General features: G+C 43.7%; 1 protein-coding gene across 2 annotated transcripts in view; it reads left to right on the top strand.

Moving 5' to 3' along the window:
• Positions 1-26656, top strand: part of KCNH5 (potassium voltage-gated channel subfamily H member 5) — a 210576-nt gene that overhangs the window by 35907 nt on the left and 148013 nt on the right. For both annotated transcript variants that reach the window (XM_080395853.1, XM_080395852.1), the window contains 3 exons: positions 4883-5006; positions 12924-13030; positions 17427-17555. In XM_080395853.1, the coding sequence (XP_080251979.1) occupies positions 4883-5006; positions 12924-13030; positions 17427-17555 (360 nt within the window). The remainder of the gene's footprint in view (positions 1-4882; positions 5007-12923; positions 13031-17426; positions 17556-26656) is intronic.

Below are 26656 nucleotides of genomic sequence, written 5' to 3'. Positions count from 1 at the left end.
GGGTTCCATACACTGGATCAGACCGCTGGTCTGTCAGATTTACTGTCCTGCTTTCAGCAATGGCCAGTGAATGTCTAGCAGACCACGGGAGGAGTTTCCAGCCTCCATAGTAAAATGCTTGTTAGGTTGGGTGTTGCTGTACATGGAGAGAGAAGGCTTTCCTTTCTGGGCCATAGCACAGATATTGCACAAGTTTTAGTTACCAATGTCTTACTCCCGAATGCGAGCTGTATTTATGCACTGCCATCTGTAACTTTGTCTGTCCTTGGCAATGCGTGCTGTGATACTACTCTTTCAGTGAAGTTGTTATGTACTTAAAACCTGAGTAAATTCAGGTGTTCTGGGTGTAGTGGCTGAATTTGGTCTTGTCCTGTTGTTAGTAACTAAACTCAGTTAAGAAATGCTTACCCTTGAGAATACCTCCAATGTAATTTAATCTTTAAAGAAAATAGCTTGCAGAATATAGCTCTTGCATATTGAATTCAACAGGAGCACAGCTGTGGAGATCCCAGTGTTAGTGTCCTTGCTATGCTCATCACCCAGCAATTTGCAGACCTTTTGTTGGCTCCTTGTCTTTTTCTTCTGGAGAAGGTGCAAAATTTCAGTCTTATCTGTTGAAGATTAGAGCAGGCAAGGAAAGCTTGCCTCTCCCCTGGGTCTGTCTTGCAGAACGTGTCTGCTCAGGGCAGGGGTGGGGGGCAGTCCTTGGTGTGTGGCATTGCAGGACTCACACCCATGCTTTAAAAAAGGCTGATTGTGTGAAAGTCCTTTGCCTCACTCCATAAAAGATCTTTGGTATGAACTGACCAATGTGGAATGTGGGCTGTCAGGGGAATGTGAGGACCAGGAGTGAACCTGGGATTTGATGCTGGAGGTGCACCCTGCAGCAGTGCCGGTGGGCACATCCCTGGGCTGCCACCGGGTGACTAGCTTAGCTGTGGTCTGGGTGCGTTTCCCTGTTGGGTGCGATGAATATGGATGTACCTCAGGAAGGAGCAAGTCAGTTGGCAGCCTGAAGGCAGGTCTGTAGCACGCTTGTCTGTCCTTAGACCTGATCTGCTTGAATGAAGTCTCGGCTTGTGCTAAGGGGCTGCTACAGGACTTCACCACAGAGTCACTGCAGCAGTGCACAGGGGGACATCAAGGTGCCCTTGCTGAGGGTCCTTGCTTTGGAGCTGCTGGCAAGGGAGGCCAAGGGGAACATGCAGCAGTTGTGTTTGGAAGTGAACACATTTTTGGTGTTAGGCTGCCCTATGGCAACTGGAGGTGGAGAAGAAATGAGTTTTTTCCAACTCTTGTCTCTTACAGAAGGTTCAAGCAGCCAGCTGGAAATTGAACAGAGTGGGATTTGCCATAGATTGATGGAGATCTTAACTCAAGACATCTGTGATTGCCCTCTCTTAATGAGGAAACCACATATCTGAGCTGCAGAAATAAGGCAGGCAGGTGGATTTAGTCCAGGACTTGTTAGGACCCAGCCTTAGAGGAGGTAACTGCAGTAGTGGACTTGCATGGGTAGTTAGTGGTGATGATTTGATATAAAGCACACAAAACTCCTAGAAATGCAAAGGTTGTGTTCTCTGCTAAGGAGTCTCTGTTTTTGACTAAGGTTAGGCTCCAGAACAGAAAGATGTTAGAGAATATGCAAGGAGTTGTAGCAGAGTACTCAGCAAAAACTCCCTCGTATTCCTTTGCACTCTGTGATTTTGAAGAAATTATGGCCAAAAAAAGAGGTTCTCTCAAAGTGTTCTGCCATGCAGCACACAGATACTTACAGCTGGGCATGGACTGGCTAATGTAGAGTTAAATCTGCCTGGAGTTTTGATTTGGAGAAATTGTAGAAGTAAGGAAGAATTAATATGTGTCTTGGTTGGAGAAAATAACATGATCCTGATAAAATGTAGGGTAGGTATGGAGTCCAGTGGCTCCTAAGACTTTGGTACACAATAAAACCCAAGGGTCAGATGGTGACCCGTTCTTCCTTAAATTTTATCAAGCTGCTTGCTGCTCACTGAGCAGTGGCATTAATGAAATGTGGATTCCTATGGCTTTGTGCCCACAATTAGATTCATTGGTCTCTAACATGCTGCAAACATTGATTCTGGATTTTTCTTCCACTGGAATAGGACACACATACATACTCGCATGCTAAGCATGGATGAATAAGCCTTACTTCCTTAGGAGACAAGGGTAAAAAAAAAAAAAAAAAAGCCTGTTTAGTAAAGGGAAATTCATGGGGACAAAAGTAAACATATTCTAATATCTGGTCACGTTTCTAGTACATACACTACATATCTGATCTAACCTTACAAATACTAGTATCTACCAAGATACCTCTCGTGTCTATTTTCTTCTAATTTTATGGGATTTTTTGATTTTTTTTTTTTAAGCTATCAATAGTTTGGCTTTATGTTTTGTTCCCTCCCGAGTTTTTAGTGGATTTGATCAGTTTAGAGAATGCCTTATCAGGTATTTTGAGACCCTCAGGTGTAAAGAAGTGTAAAATCTGTAGAAGACAACCATTAAATGCTCTGTGTCAGCTGCTGGCTGCAACACGTATTTTCTGCTGTGTATTTTGTGTCCTGAAACAGTTACATGGTGGGAATACAGAATCAAGGTTATGTCTGTTGAAGGTGGAGGTTTTGAAGCAGGGTTATCTGCTTTTGGACTGTGGTCCTCTGGGGAGCACCTGGATGTGCACAGCATCCACAAGTGACTTTGGTATTGCAGTCTCTCATTGCCCAGGTTGTGCCCATTGTATCTGGATGTGCGAGCAGAATGTTGGTGAAAGGCAGTCTGATAAAGAAACCTCTTTCCAAATCTAACCAGAGAACTTGTAATATTGGTTGTTTCCCTGTGCGATGGGAAATGAAGAGTTGCTTACGTTCTCGTCCTCTCCAGCTGCTGCGGTGCAATGGTGGTAGGGCAGCTGCCATGGGGGGACCCTTGTGGGTTTAGAGGGCTGGTGGTGTCTCCCCTTTTCCAAGTTAGAGAAGATGCAGGGTGTTGGGGGAACATCAATACAGTGGGATGAGCTCCAGTGAACCCTTTGGTTTCCAGGGAGTTAGGGTTTTCTTTGTATTAGGATCTGCACTGTGCTGAGTCCCCGGTGCGGAAAGGGCTGTGGAAAGCCAGGGAGATTTTAGGTAACACTCAGGCTTTACACCTTGTCTCCCACTGCTTGTAGTGAGGGCTTCTCCCTTCGCATAGGAAAGTAAATTTTTAAAGTTGACCTTTAGGCTTAAGAATATTTGTGATGGATTCAAGTAAATTCTTTGAGCTTAAAAGTGTTAGATTTCACAAAATGTAAACTTCTGTTTCTCACATTGGTTGGCTTTTAAATATTTTTTTTAAATCTGCTTTTCTGTAGAAAATCCAATAATGTCCAGGTTATTCTTTTCTGAATTCATTCTTATAAAGAAAAAAGAAAGCAGTACTGTTTTTTTTCAGTAAACTTTCCTAGTTCAGCAGGATGTTTGCATAATGTACCATCCAGTCACAGTTATAAATACTCTGAGACGGGCATGCGTAGCTCATGCAAACCCAGTGCTACTTTTATGTGAAAATCAATGTGTGCACCTGAGTAGTCTGTAAGTAATTGGCATAACCATTCTTTGGCTATTATGAGGAAAATTTGTAAAAGTCTCCTTATTTTTTTTTTTTCCTCTGCAAGAACTGCTGAAAGGAACGTTTCCTGTAATTTCTATATGGCAGTGATTGTTGATAGCTACATTTTAATAGCTTTTTAGCATAAGTGAATGGGACTGGTTAATTCCATAGCTGCAGTCAAAATGAAATTTAAAACTGACAGTAAAAATAAAGAAAGCTGAAGATCATCACAGACTACAATATGGGAGCCTCTGCTAAATGAGATTATTATTTCTGAAACAAAATTAGGAATGTTTACGGTATTGATGAACATAAAATCCCACAACGTTGTATTTAAGCAAAATGGGTATTTCCTTCTTTGGAAGCGCCTTACTAAAAGCAGGGATGGAAGAATCTTTCCAAACTAGTGAATAAAACTATTTTAGTACTAGCTCATAATATGTTGATGCCAGTCCGTGCGTGTAAACTGTAGGCACTGACTGAAAGAACAGATGACTGAAGTGATATTTAAACCTCAGTTCAGCCTCCTAGAAATACTCGCTGCCGATATTTTGTATGTACAGCAACGGATGCATGTTAGTAGAATGAGCCAAACCCACCCATCTGCATTTTTAATAGACTGCCACTGAAATTCAGTACCTGTTTTGTGTTATTTCAAATGTTTAAGTCCCTTTGGCACTCCTCAGTTCCCTGATCATGCTGAATTTCCTCGTGGGTCACTTCATATCCACTGTCCCAGGTGTGATGTGGCTCGTGATGTACCACCAGATGTAGCAGGCACATCTTGCCCCTCCCCAGCGGCTCCTGGCACTCTCTGTCCCTCATCCCAGGGATGCTGGCTGTGACCTGCAAAACAGACTGGGACCTGCCAGGAGGAAAAATGTACTTGTCTTAAGCAAGAAAGTTGTCATCAGTGTTGGGCACACATATACGGTTCAGCATTTAAAATTCAGTTTGCAAGTTAATTTCCAGATACATATAAAATGAAAATACAGCACGATACCCAGATGTTGTGAATAAATGAATCCTTTCTAAACTGCAAAAGCATTGGTGCTTATATCAATATTTTGGGGTGCAAGAAGCTACTTACATTACTAGAAGTTACCCTGTTTCATCATGATTTCTTTTCTGATGCCCATTTTGATTTCAATTCCCCCTGAAATTTTGTGATAGTTACCAACATGAATTACTCTGCATCTGCTGTGTAACACATGGAGGATTTAATTGTACTTTGCCACTGACAACAGCTCTTTCTCTCTTTTTCTCTTTTCAGAATCCAGTTTTTTGTTGGGAAATGCTCAGATTGTGGACTGGCCCGTAGTTTATAGTAATGACGGTTTTTGTAAACTTTCTGGATATCATCGAGCTGACGTCATGCAGAAGAGTAGCACTTGCAGGTATGCCGACTGTCTCTTTGTTGCCACTTGCTGCACTTTTAAAATTTTAATCTGCTGGGTAGAACAGTGAGGTTTTGGAAAAAAGGGCTGATGTAAGAAAAGCATTGTTTTGCAGAAATTAAAAGTACTGCAACAGACTTTAAATGAATGAAACCAGCAACATATCCAGGACACTGGATAAGTAAAGCAAAGCATTTTGAAATTTTACCTGACTAATATCAGTATGAATGTGCTGTAGCTAATGATCCAGTAAAGAAAGTGGGTGTTTAGGTAATGTGTTTCAAAGGCTTTTTTTTTTTTTTTACTAGATCTTTGTTAAAATGCGAGTAGGCGTGGGCTCTTCTGTAGCCTATGTTGGTCCCTGTTATTACATAGACACACAGGGCGCAGTAATGTGCAAAGTGCATCTTTATTCCTAAGAGAGTGATTAAGCTGATATTTACTCTAAGCATTGCAGCTTTATGGCTTTTTCCTTTCGTTGGTGGTCTTTCAGGAGCGGGCAGCAGTGATTTATGGTTAGACATGTGTCTGTGCCTTGACTGCTGCATCCTTTAAAAGGAGATGCTTTGGGGAAAGCCTAAATCCCTAATGTGTGTGCATGTGCGTGTGTGCATGAGCAAAGTAAATGAGGGGCAGAGGCAATAAGGAATGACTGAGATACAAGTTTGGGTAGGTTTTCCCTTTATGTGTTCAGGGAGTGACCAGCTCCAGGGCACTTGGAGGATGCAGTTGCATATCTACAGGTGATGATTTTTGGGAGATGGGTGCTGCCAAACATGGATCATGATGCTTCAGCTGACCGGAGCAGGGTGGGCAGTGAGCCTGTCCTCAGATGTCAGTCGTTGCTTACTCCAAAAAGCAACATGTGCTGACATGTGGTTCCTGCTCTCATCTGCCAGGAAGGGGAGGAAGCCTTGGGGGCCCAGGGTTGCTCTGTGTAGCCAGGTATCCTTTAGTGGGCAGTGGAGAAGAGATGGGCATGTGCTGCTGAAATGAAATATTCATTCACACAGTAGTAACAGAGTCGATATACTCAGTGGGGCTGAAAGAAACAACCTTATCACAGCTATCCTGGGTATACGTACATGCTTTCCCCTTTGTTCTATGCTATCCTGTGTATTGAACTGTGTAAGTTTGCTCTGAGCCAGCACTTTTATAGTTTTTTGCATGTTTAAATAATCACAATTATAGTATGAAATTGTAGGAAAATGTTGAGGAAGTGAAGGTTTAGCAGTACCTCACTGATAATGATTCCCCTATGCCTCAAATACTGAGGAGACCAAAAGGTTTATTCCATCTGAGTGCTTTATGTAAATACGATGGGCTCTAGTTACCATTTGGAAGGATCCTGTTTTGACCACATTCAAGTAGATCATACGGGTGAATCATACAGATGCAAATTCAAGGAGGAATTATTGTGGAAAATGTAATTGGTAGCAAAGATATATATTTTTTTCTTTAACCATTCTATACATCTGTCTCAGGATTTTGGAGAGGCCTTTGTGTCAGGGTCTTAGCTGGTGGAGTTATACATGTAGTGTGATGTTTCCCGCTTCTTAGGCGGCATCCCAGTCTTTGCACATTAAAGGAGAGCTGGAGAGGTTTTCAGCATGGTCTCGACATGCATTGTGTAGCCTTCCAGCGCAGTGTTTTTGGAGCTGCTCCCTAATGCAGGGCTGTGCAGCTGGATGGAATGGAAACTAGTCTTGAAGGCCAGTGGTGCCTGCTTAGGCTTACTCAACAGAATGTCACTGGAGGTATTTTGGTATCTGGGGCTATTATTCAAATTATTTTCTGGGTCAGGCTCTCAGTCCAGATTTGCTATATTATACCCAGATAATGTTACATTATATATAAAGCAATTTTTATGTATAAGGTTTGCTTTACTGTTCTAAGGCAAGTGCTCTGGGATAAGAGAGTTACGGTGCCGCACCTTCAACACAGGTTTTGGAAAGGTCTGTTTCTATAGCTTCTCAGTGTCAAAAATCCAACTAAAGAAAAATACAGTTACAAACAATGTAAATCTAGCTCCTGATTTGAGTTACTGTTGTTACTGAGCATGAGGATGATAAAGGACAATTTACAAATTTTGCAACATTTGGTCTGTTTTCTCCTACCTATAAGGTATAGTGCCTTCAAATCAGCTTTCGTCCATGCTTTTCTCCTGGGTAGTCCAGCAAGTATTCATTATATCCTCTTTCTGTCTGTCCCACCCCACACCCTACATTGGGGCTGATGGGATCCACCTGAGGGTACGGAGGGAGCTGGCACAAGTGCTCACAGAGCCACTCTCCACCATTTATCAGCACTCCTGGCTAACTGGGGAGGTCCTGGTTGACTGGAAGTCATCAGATGTGACACCCGTCTAAAGAAGGGCTGTGGAAGGAGGGTTCGGGCAACTACAGCCCTGTCAGGCCGGCCTCGGTGCCGGGGAAGGTTATGGAGCAGATCACCCTGGGTGCCATCACACGGCACGTGCAGGACAGCCGGGGATCGGGCCCAGCCAGCGCGGGGTTATGAGAGGCAGGTCTGGCTTGATGGACCCGATCTCCTTCTGTGACAAGGTGACCCCAGTGGATGGTGGAAGGGCGGTGGGTGTTGTCCCCCCCGGACCTCAGTACAGCCTTTGACGCCGTTCCCCGCAGCGTTCTGCTGGAGAAAGGGGCAGGGGGTGGCCGGGCCGGGGGTGCTGCTCGCTGGGTGAAAAGCCGGCTGAGGGCCGAGCCCAGAGCGTGGTGGGGAATGGGGTCACCTCCCGCTGGCGGCCGGGCACAGGGGGTGTCCCCAGGGCTCAGCGCTGGGGCCAGGCCTGTTCCGGGGCTTTGTCCCGGTCTGGGCGAGGGGTCGAGGCTCCCGCGGTCAGTGTGCGGGGGGCACCGGGCTGGGGGCAGCGCTGACCTGCGGGGGGGCAGGGGGCTCTGCAGGGGGGGCTGGGCAGGCCGTGCGAGGGGCCCGGGCCGGTGGTGCGAGGGTCACCCCGGCCCCGTGCCGGGCCCTGCCCCTGGGTCACAGCAGCCCCCGGCAGCTGGGGCAGGGGGCTGGGAGCTGCCTGGGGGGAAAGGGCCTGGGGGGGCTGGTCAGTGGCCGGCTGGGCATGAGCCCCCAGCGTGCCCGGGTGGCCGAGGGGGCCAGCAGCATCGTGGCTTGTGTCTGAAGCGGCGTGGCCGGCAGGGCCGGGGCAGTGCCCGTCCCCCTGCGCCGGGCACCGGTGGGGCTGCACCTGGAATGGCGGGTTCAGCGTTGGGCCCCTCACTGCGGGAGAGACATGGAGGGGCTGGAGCGTGTGCGGAGCCGGGCAGGGGCTGGGGAAGGGGCTGGGGCACCAGGCTGATGGGGGGCGGCTGGGGGAGCTGGGGGGGTTGAGCCTGGAGAAGAGGAGGCTGGGGGGGGACCCTATGGCTCTGCAGCTGCCTGGCAGGGGCTGTAGGCAGGTGGGGTCAGTGTCTTCTCCCAGATAAGGAGTGATGGGACAAGAGGCAATGGCCTCGGGCTGTGCCAGGGGAGGTTTAGGTTGGGTATCAGGAAGAATTTCTTCACCAAAAGGGTGGTCAAGCACTGGCACAGGCTGCCCAGGGAGGTGGTGGACACACCATCCCTGGAGGTATTTAAAAGACGTGTAGATGTGGTGCTTGGGGACATGGTTGAGTGGTGGGCTTGGCAGTGCTAGTTAATTGGACTCTGATCTTAAAGGTCGTTTCCAACCTAAATGATTCTGTGATTATGTTCAGTCTCAGGTGTTCTTGGCTGTACTGATCACAGGGAGCAATGGATAAACTGAAGGTGTTGGAGGTGCGAGTGGTTTTTGTTCCAGCTCAGGCAATGAGTTAGTCCTGTGACAAGCTGGTAATCCCTTTGATTTTGGAATTATCTCATCTTTTTAATCAGCAATAATGTGCCCATTGGCCGGAAAATCACTTAAAAATACTACAGTATAAGTGCCAGTCTCTCTAGTTTCCTGGGCACTGTATGAAATGCACAGTGTATGTAGGGGTCAGGCTTCATCAATATTGCGTGATGGGAGTCCAATGTGTGTTCTTCCTGGGTGCACATGGCACCCAAATTTGCATTTCTAGGTGGGGCTGATACACAGAAATATTGGTATAAGTGAGCGCTAAAATTTTTAGGTGGAAGAACTTGTGTGGTGGTGAAGCATTACTGTGTCAAATGAAAATGAGCTGATGGTCCAGGAGGAACAGTCCATCTGCAATTGTGGCACCTCTAACCTTCAATTAACCGTGCATACCCCCCTGCCTGGAGGTGCACCGATAGATCAGCCAGCATGCAGTTGTTTCATCCCCGTTTGCCTGCAGTCATGACAGTGTATGTCTTCAGGAATACATTGAAAGAATTAACAGTTATAAAAAATTAAAATCCAATTATTATTGCAAGTAATATCAGCATTTTCTAAATACTGTTGCTTATCAGTTAAGCTCTGTGTTCCCATCAAGCCTTTGGAAGAGCAGGCACCCTTTGAGTGGCTGGTAAATAGACCTGCCCTGGCATTTTACAGTCTGCGTTTACTGCAGGCTTTGCTTTTCCTTACCCTTCCTTGCACCTGACAGCTTCACGTTGGGCTGGGAGAAGTTGGTTGCTGGTTTTGTTTTCAAGGAGGAAACCTGCTCCTAGGCCTTGTGTGTGTTGCCTTCCAGCTGTACAGAGGGATGGAATTGAATCTCCTTGCTGAAGCTGCTGTTTACAGGTAGCATTTCCACTGCAACACTCACAGTGCTCTAGTCAACGTCTCTGCTCTCCCTTGTTTTGATTTACTGCCATTGCAAGTGGGATTAAAAAAAGTCTGAGAGTGGAATCCTGGCTGCAGTGAAGCTAATGGCAAAATTCCCACTGTGTTCAAAGAAATGGGATTTTGCATGATGGGAACAGCATGCTGGACTTGAAAAAAGTTAGCATTGATACTGGGATGTCACCTCCATGGCCTGATTTTTGTGTTCGTGAGAAGGCCTCCTTACACTGCTAAAGCTGTGCAAAGAAACCTTGTTGAGTGTGCCAGCGGGATCTAGGGAGCTGCACCATTTCTCCTTAGAAATGGTACCTGCTCTTTAACTTGCAAATTTTTGGATCTGTTGATGTGTACTGTATTTGCTGTGCCTCCTGGGTAGACATTTGTTTAATTGACACCTTTTTCATCCAACAGTGTTGGCTGAAGAAAGCTGTAAATTGGGTGTAGGATCATATGCCTTCTGTGCTTCACCTGTCCTCTGTCCTGAGTAATTCCTCACAAACAGCTGTTAAATACTGCCCTGGCATGTGCTGCAGACCTGGAGCTGTTCTGATGCTGCTGCTCTGGATCCTGACAGAGGACAGAAGAGCACAGTAACAAAGGTTCAGATGGGCTTTTCTGTGCCTGGGAATGCTTTTAAAAGAAGGCGGTAGCCTAGGCATCTTAAACGACAAATGGTCTGTTTCATCAATGAGGAAATTACTCAGAGAAAGGCACAATCTTAGATATTTCAATAAGTCTTGTTTCTCTTTGGTAAGTCTATTTTCTAGGTAGTAAGATTCCCAGTAGCAGGGTGGTTTTGATATTTATGTCTTGTAAGTTTGCGCTGAAGGCACTTGACAAGCACTAAATAACAAAAAACATGAGGCAGAAAAAGACAGAGTGATTGACTGAAGATGTAGGAGGCCCTCCATGTGTACAAAATAGGACAGACTAAATTAAGTTAAACCTGTGATAAGCAAAGGTCTTACATAACTTGTACAGTGAGTGGCTTTGAGGTTTCTTCAGTGTTTTAAAAATTGTCTTCTGAAAAATGTTTTTATTACTCCACAAGCCTTTAAAATGTCTCTTTATGTGTGAAAATAATGCAAGATTTGAGTGTTACAGGTTTACTGCAATAACAAACTGGCTTTCATTTAAAACATAAAGTTGATTTATCCTGTTTAGCAGTGCTAGGTGGTATTGTCCACCACTCTGAACACCAAGTATAATTTGTTATTTTAATGCTAATTAATGATTATCTATATTATAAGCTGTGTAAAGTCAAGCACTTTAACAAATTTTTGTTATTTTTTCCTTCAGGACTAAGAGAAACATTGTTTAAAACCTCAAGAAAACAAAAAAGATAATTCAGTTGCACAACAGGCTGCATGAAAACTATCAGCTCTTATTTTGTTTTGCAGACAGGAGAGTGATCTGCTTTACCTCATCAGTGCATTAAAAAAAAGGCATAATTGAAACCAATTAATGATCAAACTCTTCCCCCCCCCCCCCCCCCCCCCCATATCACGTATCAATGTATTAAAGGTTATCAGCTGAACTCAGGAAAGAAAGGCAGGTCATTTGGAAATGAGCAGTAGGCTGTGTTTTGCATTTCCTAAAGACGGCCGTGTATGTTAATGATAAGCAGTACCTGTATGAAGCTTTGTGCCCTGGTAAAACCATTTCCTGTCAGTCGCTGTGGTGGCATCTCTGTTACAGTGCTGTTCCAAAGGTAACAGTCATGGTGTGCTGTCTATCAATAGCTCTCCTTGTGTTACCAGTGAAGAAGGACCTGTAGTGACCTACAGATGTTGCAGTCACTCTGATGCCCTGTGTCTGCCTCCATCACCCACGCTGGGCAGCCCCTGGGAGCAGCCCCCTTACCTCCCTTGGTTGGCAGTGTAAAAAAAAGATTCATGATCTGGCCTTCATTGAGTATTTTAATGCTTTCCAAGTCACTAACCACTATGCTGTTTTATTCTTTCAGAGCAGTATACATAAAATAAATGTTTATTGAACCTTTGGAGGTCTGTTGATCAATAAAAGAGAGGCTGCATTGAAACCACAGAGGCAGCGATAGCTTTTCTCTTTCATATTCTCAGGGTTGTCTCGTACGTTTCAGCTGAAGCTCAAACTGTTTGTGAACAAAGAAAATGGGAGGGGGAAAAAAAAAAGTGATCAATTAAAAGTATATTCATCCAAGTGTCTGAAAGCTTTTATCCCATGTTCCATTTTCCTTCAGTTCTGTAATTGGGAATTTGCACAGAGTGGTCTTCGTTTATTTTTAATCCAGGGAAGCATGACAATAAAAGCCTGGCTGTTCTTAAAAAGGCTTTCAAAAGTAAGGTCAGGGGTTGGGGTTTCTTACACCAGCTGAAGGTCTGATCTGGAAAAGAATGCGAAGATGAGATGAGCAAGTAGCAAGAAGTAGCAGAGTTAAAATTACATTTTGATATTCTCAGCCTGGAGAGGGATGAGTCTTCAAAAGCATATTTTCATCAAAATAATAAAAAAAAGTGGCATACATTAAGGAAAATGAGGGTGAATTTGGTTATGTTTGGTAGTAGTGCAGACATGGCTACACTGGGACAATTCATACACTTGCTTTCTGTGCGGGGTTTTCAGAGCATTACAGTCATCAGTTCTTACTGGTTAAATCCCACCTCTGTTTGCCAGTATTTGGTAAAAGGATTCTGATTATCTCATTGTCCCAGATGCATCTTGACAAGACTAGGTTTGTAACCATCAATTCAGCCAACAGCCTTTACCTGTAGTAGCTTTTATTCCTCTTCCAGAAGCCTTTTCAAGGGGATTAAACAAAATTTAGGAGGTTTTAGAGGTGTTGTTCAGCTTGCTTTGTTTTGACAGCAATATTGTCATGGCCTGCATCTGTGTCAATAATGGTTTTATAGGCTATTGGCTCTTTTTCTAACCACATATCCTTAAAGATATGCTCAGAAGAGCACTTAATGAGATGTTACAGTAGATTTATTTGTTGTCATTTACAGTAAAAAAATGGTCATAGTTACTGCTGTAGGTTTCCTTTTGACATGCTAAATATTTAAATGAAGTGTAAATCATCATTAAACTTTGGTAAATGACAGTTAATAGCATCTCCAATGCTTATGCTGTTTAAGGTGGCTGCAACATCTGGTTGTTTTTTTAGAAAAAAAAGAGAAACCTTTTTTCTTTTTCAGTTTTATGTATGGTGAACTGACAGACAAGAAGACCATTGAAAAAGTCAGACAGACCTTCGACAACTATGAGTCAAACTGCTTTGAAATTCTCCTCTACAAGAAAAACAGTATGTATATACTTCTGTATGGTGTTGGGAGTGATAAAACATATTTAAAGTATATAATAAACTAAAATAAATTTTTATTTTGACGTATGGGTAAATTTGGGGCAAGATTTAGAGAAGAAATGGGTGTTTTGGTTGCCACAGCTCAAAAAGAGCGCTCTGTTTTCAGGGCAGGTGTTCAGGTGGCCAAGAATAGTAGTTGTTCCCTGCTGCCTCTAGTCTGACTCCTCCTTTCCAAAATATATTTAGTTTTGAGGATTGTTTCCCTGAAGGGAAACCGACTGGGTTAAGTGAAAAGAAATCCTGAATGAGGTTCCCCCACATCCCTCAGGAAACACCCCCATGTCTCCACAAGTGAGAACTCAGACCGTGATTGCCGTGAGTGGATGCTCCCAGCAGTGTCAAGATGCTTCTGTGGTGTGTAAACGAACACGTATGAGCTCTGGTAGGAGTACTAGATTTGGCATAAAACTCAAGGATTAATTAGAAAACCAGGGAAATTCGTAACTTAATGAGATGTGGGACCTAAGTCCCTTCCTCTTGGTGGCATTGAGTTTACAGGAGGTTGCCAAAACCAGAGAGTATTTTCTTCATTTTGTCTTAACCACGAGTCACTCCGGTCACATTTTCTGTCCTGCCATGTATGTGGGTAGTACTACTTCTGACTTATCAATGTAATAGCACATATTAAGCAAAACCACATTGTTGTGTGGTCTCATGCTGGGCTTGTGCAATGTGAACATTTCTCCTGGGCTGGCGGTTGAATTCCATGCTGTTGTCGGGGCAGATGAGCAGCCTCCTCTACTGGCACAGGTCATCTTCCCAAGGCAGTGAGCCAAAACTATCACATGAAACATGCTCCAGAAAAGCTGGTTCCTCTACCCTGAGCAGAATGAGTCTAGTTGACTGCGTCTGTGGGCACGTCAAACACAAGCCAAGAGCAATCTTGATGGAGATGTTTTCTTCCATTTGACTTCCATTGCCCAGTACAGGTGCAGGTCCTGTGGGGGTGGGAAGCTTTCCCCCTGGTTCAGCTGCCTGGAGCCCAGTAGCCAGGGCCATGCCTCCCCCCACCCCACCCCCATGGACTTTGGTGCTGGGATGGAGGCTGGAGGTTTCTTTTGCGTGCTGTGGCTGAGGGAAGGTAATGGTGTGCCTCAGGAAAGAGCTACCTGTGCCTGACTGCCCCATTTCACTGCAAACTCACATAAACCTTTCATCATAAACCTTGTCTTCTTGATCAAACTTGCATGCATTATGCTTTACTCCCACTTTCCCTTTTTAGACTAAATCTTCCTGTATGTGCACTTAAACAGTAGGGAAATGTCTTTAGATTTCTCCAATTCTGCCTGCTTCAAAGCATTTTAGCCAACACTTTAATTAAAAAGAGAAGCAAGAGCAGCTCTGAAGTCCAGCTGTTTCTGTAGGTGCCTGGGACAGCCCTCCAAAGGACCTCTTTTCAGTGCCTCAGCATGGGAATGCGTCTGTTCTCTAGGTTTTCTGCTTCTCTGCCCACTCCCTGTGCAGGTCACCTGGACACCCCCTCGAATTGGAGGAATTTCCCAGGGCAGACCTGTGTTGGGTATCTTTGCCTGTGCTGGTGCCCAGCACTGCCATGCCCTCTGTCCGTGTGATTTCCTAAGAGGATCCCAGAGACCCAGTGCTCTCCCTGATCCTCGCTTCTGTTATTAACTGGGCTGGCAGCCCCTGCTTTAGCATGGGCCAGTCCTGAACTAAATTCCTTTCTACTTTTTTTTAAGTATGAAAAGAGGTAAGCCTTCTCTTGGTGGCTTTTCTGTAACAAGCCAGTGGCTTTTTGCTTTGGCTTGTGGATTGTCTGCTGGAGCTTGATGATGCTTTAGAGATTTATTGAGCTGCAGCTGCCTTAATAAAATCTTCACCTTTGCCCAGATCTCCAAGCCTGTCCTTTCCATAAGTTATGCAAGATTACAGAACGACTTTATGGAAAAGTACTCTTATTTCTTTTCAGGCTTGAGTCAGTTCCCATCCTTAACATCTGTTGCCAGCTTTCTTCTCCATCACGCAAAGCCCAAAACTTCAACCTCTTGCTAATGCTTATAGGTTCACCTCTTGGCTGCAGTTCAGCAGCTGGTTTGCCCAGGGTTTGCTTCCATTTATCATACTCTGAGCCTTGTGGAAGGTCCTTCAAGAAACTGCCTGCTTTATCCTCCAGGCAAATATTGGAACAGATAAAGAAATAATAGTTATCTGTTGATATGAAGACACTTCTGCAAGATGTAGGCAGTTACTTTGTGGAAGGGCTTGTGTTTGTCACCTGCAGAGACCCTGAATGGGGCTTGCAATGCTCTCAGAGCACCCTCCCACCCATCTTTTCAAACTGTATGTCCAGAGGTGCTGTGTATTTTTGATGTGGTACAATCTCTGCACTAACACACACACACACACACACCCTTTATGCTTTTGGCAGAGGGAGATTTTGAGATTTGCAGGTTGCTTTCCCATCCTTCTTTCCTTTGCCACAGAGGTGATCTTTAGGAGCTTATGTTCTCTGGCAGCACCCACGTGACTGCTGACTTCACGTGCCCACTTGACATTTTATCCCAGCTTGCAGGTTTCAGGTTCAGACCTGAAAGTTTGCTACAACTTTCTTCTGCTTTACTGAATTCCCTCATCTATAGTCCTCAGGTCTGCCCACCAAACTATTCAGCAACCACGTTAGGCATGCATATATATATATGTGTATATATGGTAATACTCAGGAAATCTCTTTGCCTGCTTTTGCCCAAATTGCTGCTTCTACAGCAGTAGCCACCTTGCCTCTGTGTTTGATTTTTATCAGTGCTGTTGAACAGGTTATTTTGCCTACTTACTTTCAGAGCCTTTCAAAAGTTGCCAATGAGTTGCCAGGTGTAAGTGCAAGTATGGTATTACTCTGGAGAGCTGCAGCACTCTGTTTTAGAGCTTGTGAAAGAGTCTTTTATCTTGGGCTAGCAACTGGGAATTGAGATAATCAACTAATCAGCATAATGGCTTTGGAATTATCACAAAAAGCAGTCCCCCATCTCTCCCACTTCTCCAGTTTACTGCTGGTGAGTTACTGGTTTAATCCCAGTTCAGTAATACTGAATTCTGTCATGAACACTTGTGGATTTTAACCTTCCCCCAGTAGTCCTAGTCCAAATGGGTTTCATTGCCCTCTGGGCATCTATCCTACAGTTCCTGGCACAGCTCTCGGATGTGGTGCATTAGAGGAGGTTTGGGGGACCCAGTGGTGCCTGTGGGATAACAGTGGGCAAGCAGCTTGTCTCTGTGTCAGCTCACAGGCTGGCATTCAGGAGCTCAGGAGAAAAGCCATTATGTCAACTGGCTGAAAGCACATCAAATCCTGGAGGTAATTAGCTGGTTGTGAAGGTATTTATAGTGCAGTGTATGTAAGTGCAATTTTGGGAGGAAGGGGACACAGCCATGGGCATGGAGCTTTGCAGGATGGAAAGCATCTCTGATATTCATATCCTTGCAGTTGAATAGGATGCTTCAAAGCGAATTGGTTGAAGTCTTTTAGGATTTCGACCCTTACACAGCAGATCTGCATGTTCATAGGGGACTGCCATGTGCGTTTCAGCTAAGGAGGAAACAAGACCAGTTTCAGCTCTTGAGCACCTGCAGGAGCCCTGTGTGAACAGTGAGGATTTACCAAAAGCTGTGCTAACCACTCCAACACTGTAGACATTTTTTTGATGTTTATTTGTTGAGTGGTAGGATTTGAAGAATATTTTGTATTTCTTTCAAAAGCTCAATAGAGATAACTGCGTTGTGAGAGTGCTCCACTGGGCAGGACAATGAGGAAGTGGAGAGTATGACCTGAAACACAAAAAGGAAATCGGATCTCCTGATTTATCCTGATAGGACATCAGAGGCTGTGTCTGGATTAGCTCAGGTCCTCTTAAATAATGGAGTAACATCAAATTTTGAGCATTTGACAGTATACTCCATCAGTTTTGGATTTGATCGCTCAATGTTATCCATATTACGAAGGAGGAATCAAAGATACCATCCATCAGTTTTTGTTTTTTTTTCTTGCCTTCCTACCTTGCAGGCACTAAGTTTGTGAGACGTGCCGGGGGGAAAAAAAGAACAAGAGAGGAAGAATAATATGTTTTATTTCAGAATGGAGATTTATGAAACATCCTGTCTCTGATTATCACCTGATTAGATTAATGAAGCTGTAAAAATGAGAATATGTTGTTTTCCTTTGCAGAGGTAAAATTGAAAGATCTGGAAGATGTAGAAATACTGAGATATGGTCCTAAACTACATGTGTGTTATATTAACATATAAATAATGAAATATTCTGTGTATAGGCTGGGGAAAATTTGTGTTGCACCACAGTCCAATTTCACCTTTTTCTCTGCTTTAGGAACCCCAGTTTGGTTCTACATGCAAATTGCACCTATAAGAAATGAGCATGAAAAAGTGGTTTTGTTCTTGTGCACTTTTAAGGATATCACTTTGTTCAAACAACCGATTGAAGATGATTCAACAAAAGGTAAATATGAAATACACTATTATTTTTTGTAAATTATAAAGTACATGCTTGAGCTCAGTCCTGTGGCAGGGATGTCGTGCCTGTGATCTGTGTCTTGAATTCAGACAATTCAGAATCAAGAGTTTCAATGCCACTCTCCTATATTATTGCTTAAAAATAAAAGACAAATCACCACAAGTACAAATTCCCTAATAACATTTTGCCAGAGTCATAAGCCTTCCTTTTCCTTTGTAATTTCACAGCTGGCATTTGCTAAAAATGACATAGGTTTGAGTCATTGCTGTGTTGTTTTGTGAGACCTTTCTCCTAAGGGGCTGGCATCTTCTTTTCAGAAAAAAGTAATTTCAGTTTCTTTGTGCTGAGGTGTTGATATTTCCTCACTTTCTTACTCTTGGAGATGAAGTGCAAAAGAAACAGCCTGTTTGGGTCCTTTGTTATTGGTCGGCAATGGTGACTGCATGTCAGTGGACCTTGCACGTGTTAATTCACAGCTGCTGGTGGTGATGTGTGTTGAGATGCGCCATGCTCTCATCACCTAACGACCCATGGCCAGACCCGCAGCTTGGCACAAGAGAGAACTGGGGGGGGAAAGGTGGAGAGGATCTAGGAGCATCCTCTGCTTTGATTATAAGGTGTATGTCTTGTGTCAGGTTCACTTGTTTATTGCTTTGGGTAAAATAATGCATGCTTACATAAAGAAGGGCATTTATGCCACAGCAGCCACATCCTATCTTCTCTTGGAAGTTGCCTTCTGATGATTATTTCCTTGCTATATTTTTCACTGCATGTTTAGAAAGGCTTGTTTTCTCACTGAGAGCAACGTGTGCTCTAAGCTGTCTTCTTTAGGATAAACTTGGTGTCATTTGAATGCAAACAGGTTTTAAACTAATTTCTTATGATCTAGGTAACGCTTACTATAGGAGTTTGTGTAACTGAAAAGTAGATTTGTAAAGACAGACTTAAAATAAACCAAAAAGCCTCTCTTTGGGCTAATGCCAAATATAAGAACTTTTTTGTCTGGAGGGTATATTATCCTTGAAGTCCTAAGATCCTGATACAGGAATACCTTCTCAGCCATCGTAAGCTCTATTGCCTCTCCAATTTAGCTGGCAAACTGCAAATGTTCCTTTATTTCACTTTCAGCTCTTTAACGTGGAATTCTTCTGCCTGGAAATAATCTTTTTTTTTTTTTTTTTTTTTTAGGATAAATGCTAGTTAATTGAACTAATTCAGTTGTAGAGGTCTGAAGGCATCAGACAGGCTGCTTGCTGCAGTGTATATAATACGTAGTAGGAACTCATAAAGGAAAAAAAACCAGTCTTTGCAAGGATCCTCTTGTAGGATTACCTATTTGATGCTTTGTGCAGGGGGACTGAGATGTATCTCACATGGAACCAACCCTCAACCCTCCCCCCTTTCGCTGGCTCTACCCCACTTCCCACAGTATGTAGTTGCACTGAGGAGCGCATGGCTGCGGTAGGACAGGGAAAACATTGGAGGTGGCTCCCAAATGTAGAAATGATGAATGTTGCCTCCTTTGGATTCTTGGCCTGGGAGATTTGTATTCTGCTGCCTTCCCTGGGGAGGCAGGGGTGTGCTGAGGGGACTGAGCTCTCCTCCCCATCTTGTGGCTGAGGAGGAGCAGAATCCACCCGGCATCCATTATAGGAACAATAATGTTCCTATGGGAAAGAGCAATAGCTGTGAAGTGCGTAACTTGTGTACTGCTGTTCCCCAGTGAAGGGTACCATTAGTTAAAATGCCAGGTATTGACGACGAGCATTGCAAAATATTGTTGTCGGCAGCCAGAGAGGTTTGTTTCCACAAACCTTGAAACGAAACATCACAGAAAGCAGTACAGTCTCTCAAGTGCCTTTATGGTGTATGATTGGAGTCTTAAGAATTTGCTTAAGGTCATTTGATTAGAGCATTGGTTAACATTGATATGTCCAACAAGCTCCATGATTACACACTACTGACCCAATTTTTCTGCTGCTTTTGCAGAAATTAGGACTTCTCTTTTATATTCTTCATATAAAAAAAATTCAAATATTTGCACCATTTTACTACAAGGATGGGGAAACAGCACTGTTGCGTTACCCTTTGTGTGTCAACTGGGTGGATCTGTGAGATCCCAGGGCACTGCGATCTCAGTGCGGTTTTGTCAGACATAGTGCTAGGAGAGGTGCATAATTCATTGTCCCTGCAGATAACATTACAATGTGCTTAGAAGTTGTCAGGCCACTTTCTTTTTGAATTGTGAGATTGGTAAACATATACATTACAATTTAGTAGAGAAAATTCAAACTTTTGTAAAAAGTATTTCGGTAAAATACTGCTGTTGAGTGCTGGGAGTTGTCATTGAAAGGGCTATTTTTTTTTCCCTTTTAAAAGAAGGATTTTGCTTCAGAAATTCTACCAGGACCATGCAATACATAATACATAAATAACTGTGGTGCAGATGAGTTACTGTCTATTACTTATGGGAGCAGTAAATTTGAGATAAAAAATTCAACAGAAATAAAATATTGATGCCATTATGCAATAATCTCTGTACCAATATATTCTGCACTGTTCGAAGGTATGTTGCTTTGTTGTGAAGCTTCAGTATATCACACTCCTATGAGGTACAAAGATTTGTTTTTTAAATCATAACAATGGGTGTATCTACACTGCAGGGTGTCTGTGTGTCCTGGCTCCTGGAATAAATGGTTGGGTTTGCCAGATCTGCTTCTGGTGGCTGCAGTGCGGTCAGCATCTCTTGTAGTTCTTGCAAGGGAGCAGCAGTTTCAGGGGACAGGGAGCGGTACCCAGGTGCTGAGGATGCAGAACTACTCAGAAGTGTTGAGAAGCTTGTTGTATTTGTGAAAACAGGACATACAAATAAAAGAAAATAGTTGTCTTACTACAAAGCACATTGCAAGGGAGAGTTGGGATTTATTTTTCTCCGATAGAGGCTCAAAAACGTGCTTGTTTACAGGCTCAGTACAAAAAATACAGTTGGCGTCATGGGGACTAGCCCTGTGTGAGTGAGGGGAGTTAGAGAGGTCTGGGGCACTGTGACACTACTTACCTGTGTGCTCACTGTTTGCTGTGTATTAATACTGTCAGAGAGGAGGAGGGGGCTTTGCTTGCAGGAGGGAGTAAAAGTAATGAAAAATTTTCCTGGGTCACCCAGGAGACTGTGAATTTGTTGCAGTCCAGAAAGCTGTTAAAACTTATTGGACTTAAAGCAAGACTGGAGAAAAGGGATATTTAAAACCGACCTTCCTCTGATAAAACATAAAGGCAGGGATCAAAAGCCTTCTTTTCTGAGAGGGTATGGGCAGTTCGACACTAAAGACTTGACTGACTTGTTTTCTTGTTACCTGTTCTGGCATCTGTTATCACTGGGCAATGCGTGGGAGACCTATGATGTATAGCACTGTAACAGTGACCAAGAAGTACTGTGGATTCCTTGTAAATGGAAAATTACTTGAAGTGTCTAACCATGTGAAAGTGTAAAAAAAAACCCAAACAACAAAACACAACAAAAAACAAAAAAAACCAACCCCAACCAAATGAAAAATAAACAGCCACTGAAAAACAAAAGAACAACAAAAAGCCAAATGCACCCCACACCCACACCCCATAAACAAACAAACCCAAACTAAAACCCAGCATCTCAAGTAGAAGCAGTGAAGATAATAACGGAAGGAAATGTCAGCCACCTGGGTGCAGGTGCCATCAACAAGTCTGGAGGGTAGGGAGAACACCCTCCGTTGACTTGCTTTATGGTTTGTAGTGCCTGGGCTCCTTACTGGCTTGCTGCGTGAGCTGTGGATGGTGGCAGTGTGGAAGAAGAGGTGTGAGAATTAGTGGCAGCAGAGATGATGTCACAGGAGATGATGGCCGCACTTGGTAGTGACTGGGACAATGCCTTATTTTCCGGTGAAGGAGCTGTGCTGTTTGTCTGGTCTCTCTTTCTTTCCTTCTCCTGCTTCTCTTTGGTAATGTGAACATTTGTCTGATCTGGATTCAGTACCAAGCAGTAGATCCTGCCTGTGGTGGTGGAGGGCCAGATCCCCAGGTGTCCTGGCTGAATGTCTAGCACAGCAGAGGTGGAAGGTCGTTACAAGCATATGAATGGTCATATTATGTGTTTTCTTCCAGAGGATAAAACCCAAAGAATCTTTCTTTTTATGTTTGTACCATTGTAGGGTCACAGCTGGGTGCTTTTTATCAGCTTGCTGTGCTTTTATTCTGTCTTTACCCAATGGCCTTTTAAAAACATCTGAAGACTTTCAGTCCCTCCAAAGACACACAGTGGTAATAATCTTATGTTTATTTGTCAGAAAAAAATGAAGTCATTTTTCTGAGCCCTAACTATTAGAAGGGCAAATAGGGCCACTTAAAATGTTAACATCATTTGAAGCCAGGAGTGTTGTAGATTATAGCAAACTGAAAGTTTAAGGCTAGAAAAAAACTGGTATTTTTTTTTTTGGCCAAAAGCGGAGTTTCACCTAGTTGTGCAATGGCTTTATTCCCTTTGTGTCATCAGTGAAGAAGAAAAAGTGGCCTCTAGGTAAACTTGGAATTTTTTTTCAGCTAGGATTCTTACTGGTTATCTTGAGTCTCTTGAGTGAAATATCAAGCTTTTCAGCTGCTGGAAGTCATTGGGAAGTTCTGGTGAGTACTGATGGGACGCTGAATTAGGATGCAAAGATGAGTTAATGAGGCCCCCACAGCTCAGGACTGTGTGCTGTTGACAGATGGGATCAGGAGATGGCACAGCAGTATCCTGAACTTGGGTGGGTTTTTTTCCACTTGATGGATCCAGACTTTGATAATCAAGAGTGTCTGGGACAATGCTGTAATGCTTCCAGTGATATAACTCTTTATGGTTATATAACTCTATATAATGATACAACTCTATCTCAGAGTGTGACAGGGCTATAAAAAGTGTGGTAGTTGCAGAAATACGCACTTTTGCTGGCTAATCCTTGCTAAGCCTATAATTCTGATCCTTTTTTATCTTTAATAAGTGCAAGTTATTAAGCATATATAACTAGTTGCACATGGGAACTTTTTTTTTTCTTGAGGGGGTATCAATCCTGGTGATAATAGAAGTGGGTAGAGGGATTAGAGCATGAAAATGAGGTTTCTACCTTTAGCTGAAGCACAGTGTACCCTGTTAAATACATCACCTTGACGGTAATCCACAACAGTAATTTAGCAGGTCAGAATTTGGATACCCTTGCCATGTTTTTATTGCACTTTTCCATGGCTGTAATAACAAGAGTCTTGGTGCTGTGGAGACAGACTTGTTCTGGCGCTGCTTCCTATTGCTCTGATCTGCAGAGTTTCACCCCCAGTGCCTTCAGGCACCAAGGAGATCACCTCCATCTCTCCGTCCTCCTCTGGGTCTGGAATGCAGCATCCAAGGACATCTGGGCCTTGAGAAAGGACTTTGAGGCTCTGTGTGTGTAAAGAGAAGTGGTCATTTGCCAGGACACCAGGTAGGCTTCTAGTGCCAAGAGTAGACAGCTCAGAGGAATGATGCTATGATGCAGTCTCTTGGTATTTGAAACCATCCATTTTGGATGAGCACAGCTTGCTAGTAACCAGGAAAACTTTCCGAGGTCACTTCACTCCTGTTCCTGTAGTTACTGTCTTTAGTGACGTGCTGTGGCGCTTCTAGCAGACACTGCAAAGGCTGAACAGTCACAAGGAGTTTCCTCTCTGTTTTCATTGCTCCTAGAGGTCCTTCTGCAAGGCTTTATTTCTATCCCCCTTTGCTTGTTTTGCTGCTGTCAGAGACCCACCATGATGAAGAAGAGAGAATTTCCATATCCAGGGCTGTTTGTTTTCCTTCACAGAAATAAAGTACTTTTCTGAATCGAGTATTGCCTTTTGAGGCCTTTGTGTGCTCTATCAACAACCCACAGTGCACATTAACTGCCTGTAAATTTCTAGAAGCTAAAGTGCAATGAAAAAGAAATCCTATTGAAATCAAATCTAACCCTGTGAGAGACTGAATTAAACTGGATGTTGATCTTTGAAGCAGTAACTGTTTGTAGATTGATACCCTTTCTATGTAGAAAACTGAACATTCATAAACCATATATGTAATAATAAGTATAAATATAGTTGAGATATTTAGGAGTGTAATCGGTATATCACAGGGCATCACATTTCACTAAAGTTACTCCTCTGCTGAACCCGTTAACTTTTGTGTAACTAAACCATCCCCTCCAGACAAACATCCAGTATTGATTTAAAAGTCTGAAAAGCCCAAGGGTCCACAACATTCCTTCATATTTCTTTTGCTTTTTCATTACACTTTTGGCTTTAAAAAAGCGTCATATTTAAAGTAACGTGGCTTCAGCTTCTTGCAGTGGCATCTTACGCATTTTTTCTACTTGCTAAAAAAGTCCCATTAAGGCATTTACACATATAATCAAGTCATCACTCCACCTTCTTATGATAAACTGAATGAGCTGAGCTCCTTAAACCTCTGTCCAGCCTGAATTTGGAGGTCTGGTGTACTGGGTTGACCTTGGCTGGACTCCAGGTACCCACAGAGCGATTCCCACTCTTCTCCTCAGCAGAACAAAGGGGAGAAAATAAGATGGAAAAAAACCCCTTGTGGGTCAACATAAAGGCAGTTTAACAAAGCAATAGCAAAAGTTGCGTGCATGGAAGCAAAGGAAAACAGAAGATGTTGTTCTATACTTCCCATCAGCAGGTGATGCTCGGCCACTTCCCGGGAGGTAGGGCTTCATCAGTATGTGTAGTGGTTGCTCCAAAAGATAAACATCATAAATAATGGATGCCCCCCTGTCCTCCTCCTTTCTCTTAGCACTTAGATCTGAGCAGATGCCATATGGTATGGAATGATGTCTCTGGTCACTTGGGGTCAGCTGTCCTGGCTGTGTCCACTCCCAAGCCCTTGCCCACCCCCAGCCTGCCAGTGAGGGGCAGGGAAGGCTGGAGGGCCAGCCTTGGTGCTGTGCCAGCGCTGCTCAGCAGCGGGCAAAACACCCGTGTGTTACCACCACCTTTCCAGCTGCCAGTGTGAGCACAGCACCAGGAGGGCTGCTACGGGGCTCAGCCAGACCCAATACATCTGGTGATGGCAGATGCACAGACACTTACCTGCACTTTAATTCAGCTCATCGGCAGCGGTAGGGATGAAGCTGTGGTGGCACGGACTTCAGCCTCCAGTTCCCTAGTCAGTTTTTGTGGCCAGTATTGCAGCCAGGTGAGTTCACAGCTAACTTCTCAATATTACCATTGCTTAGCCTCTCCAAGCCTAGCTCTTACTGTTGTATATCCAAGGAGCAGGTGACTTAGCCAAAGCAAACCACATGCTCATCTACTAAGACCTCTGGATCCTTTTCAGAACTGTTCTTTGCTAGGGACATTTCCCACTCCCATGCTGGAGATAAATGGGCAGATGCCCAGTTATCAAGCACATCATCTTGCACGACTGTCCTCACTGCTGTTTAACATTCCTCTAATCTTCTTGTCATCTGGACATTTTATCAGTCATCTTACAATGACTTTCAAACCATAGAGAAAAGGACTGAATAGAAGGGGACCTGTCCAGAAAGTGCTCGGTAATAATGTTTTACTGTTTTCTGCTACTTCTTGTTTGATATCTGCCAGGTAGCAAGTTCTTCACCCATTTAACCCATGATTTACTAAACTGTTATGGTGACACAAGTCGAGACGGACTGAAAAACACCATATCATTGTAGATGGGTTCAGACAAAATGGCTCTTTACTGCTTTGTCATATTGCTTATGTATCTTAGATAGTACATGTGTCAGACCCTGACAGGCTTTCTGTCGTCTTCTTCTTGCTTGCTATTTGCTGTTGCTGTATGTGCCCATATGCTGCGGTTTTAAGTTCCGGGTTTTCACATCCCGTTTACATACCTGACAATTTGTGGCTGTCTCAAGGGTACACGACTATGTCTTCAAGGTCAACCAACTTGTCTGCAGACCCGCTGCAGACCCCTCCACTGTGTAGTCTTAATATTTTGTCAAGAGTGTCACACAGTGTCAGTTCAGTGAAGAGTAGCGTATAAGAGGATTTGGCCAGGCTGCGGCTCTGAGGTGGTTCAAGTGCAGCACCAGGATGAGGTGGTGTTACGAGATGAGCACTGTGGCTGTGCCGATTTGGGAGCTGTTGGGTCCTTGGCTGCAGGTGGGAGAAAACCAAGGGCAGCCGCTGCATCAAGTCAATGGTCCCTGTTGTTTCCCAGCCCATGCCCAGAGAGGGAGCACTGGTATAGGGAGCTGCCCTGGCTCATGCCTCTCTGGCGTACATCACACATATGTGTGGCTCTGGCTGGCCATTGTATTTGACTTACAGCTTGTTCTGTCAAGGCATTTGGCTGTCTTCCTGAACCAAATTTATACTCTTACAAAATAATGAAATTAACGTTGTGGGGCATTTTACATCATTTTGTATTGACAGCCATTCGTGATGTTCCTTTCCTTTTCTTTCTTATTAAACGTATTGAAACTCAGATCAGCTTTTCTCGCATTTTGCCTGGCACTGAGATCAAGCTGAGCAACCTGTAATTACTGGGGTCAGCCTGTTCGCCCTTTCTGCATATGGGTGCAGAAAGCCTTTTGATTGTACTCTGGGAGTCCTTTAAAAACTTCATTGTTACTGTAATAAATCCAGCCAGAGAAGGATTTTTCCCATATGTCTTTAGCTTTCCACGTCCATTCTCATTAACCATAATTTCTCATTCACATGCTCACAAGGTCCCTCTTTCTTCCCACCCCGTGTGCTTTATTATATGCTGGTTTTTTTCAATTCTAGCAGCTGCCTTCCTTTTGACCCTGAGCTGGTATAGTCCTTTTTCCTTGACCACTGAATGGCACCATTTTGCTATCTGACAAACTCCTAAAAGCCAGTTGACTGACATTTACAGGACTTAGTCTTTTCTTTTTTCTTCCCCGAATTTACACTTGTTTTTATATACTTATGGGAAATAAGTTCTTGGTGGCCCTGTGTGTGTGCATAAGGTTTAGCTTCAGTTGCAGAAACATGGAATTTAAGAAGTTGTGCACTGTAAATTTATGGCTATGTCAGAATTAAAT

The sequence above is a fragment of the Falco punctatus genome (genome assembly GCF_963210335.1).
Source record: "Falco punctatus genome assembly, chromosome: 7".
In the NCBI taxonomy this organism is placed as follows: Eukaryota; Metazoa; Chordata; class Aves; order Falconiformes; family Falconidae; genus Falco; species Falco punctatus.
This window is presented reverse-complemented; position numbering and strand designations above follow the sequence as displayed.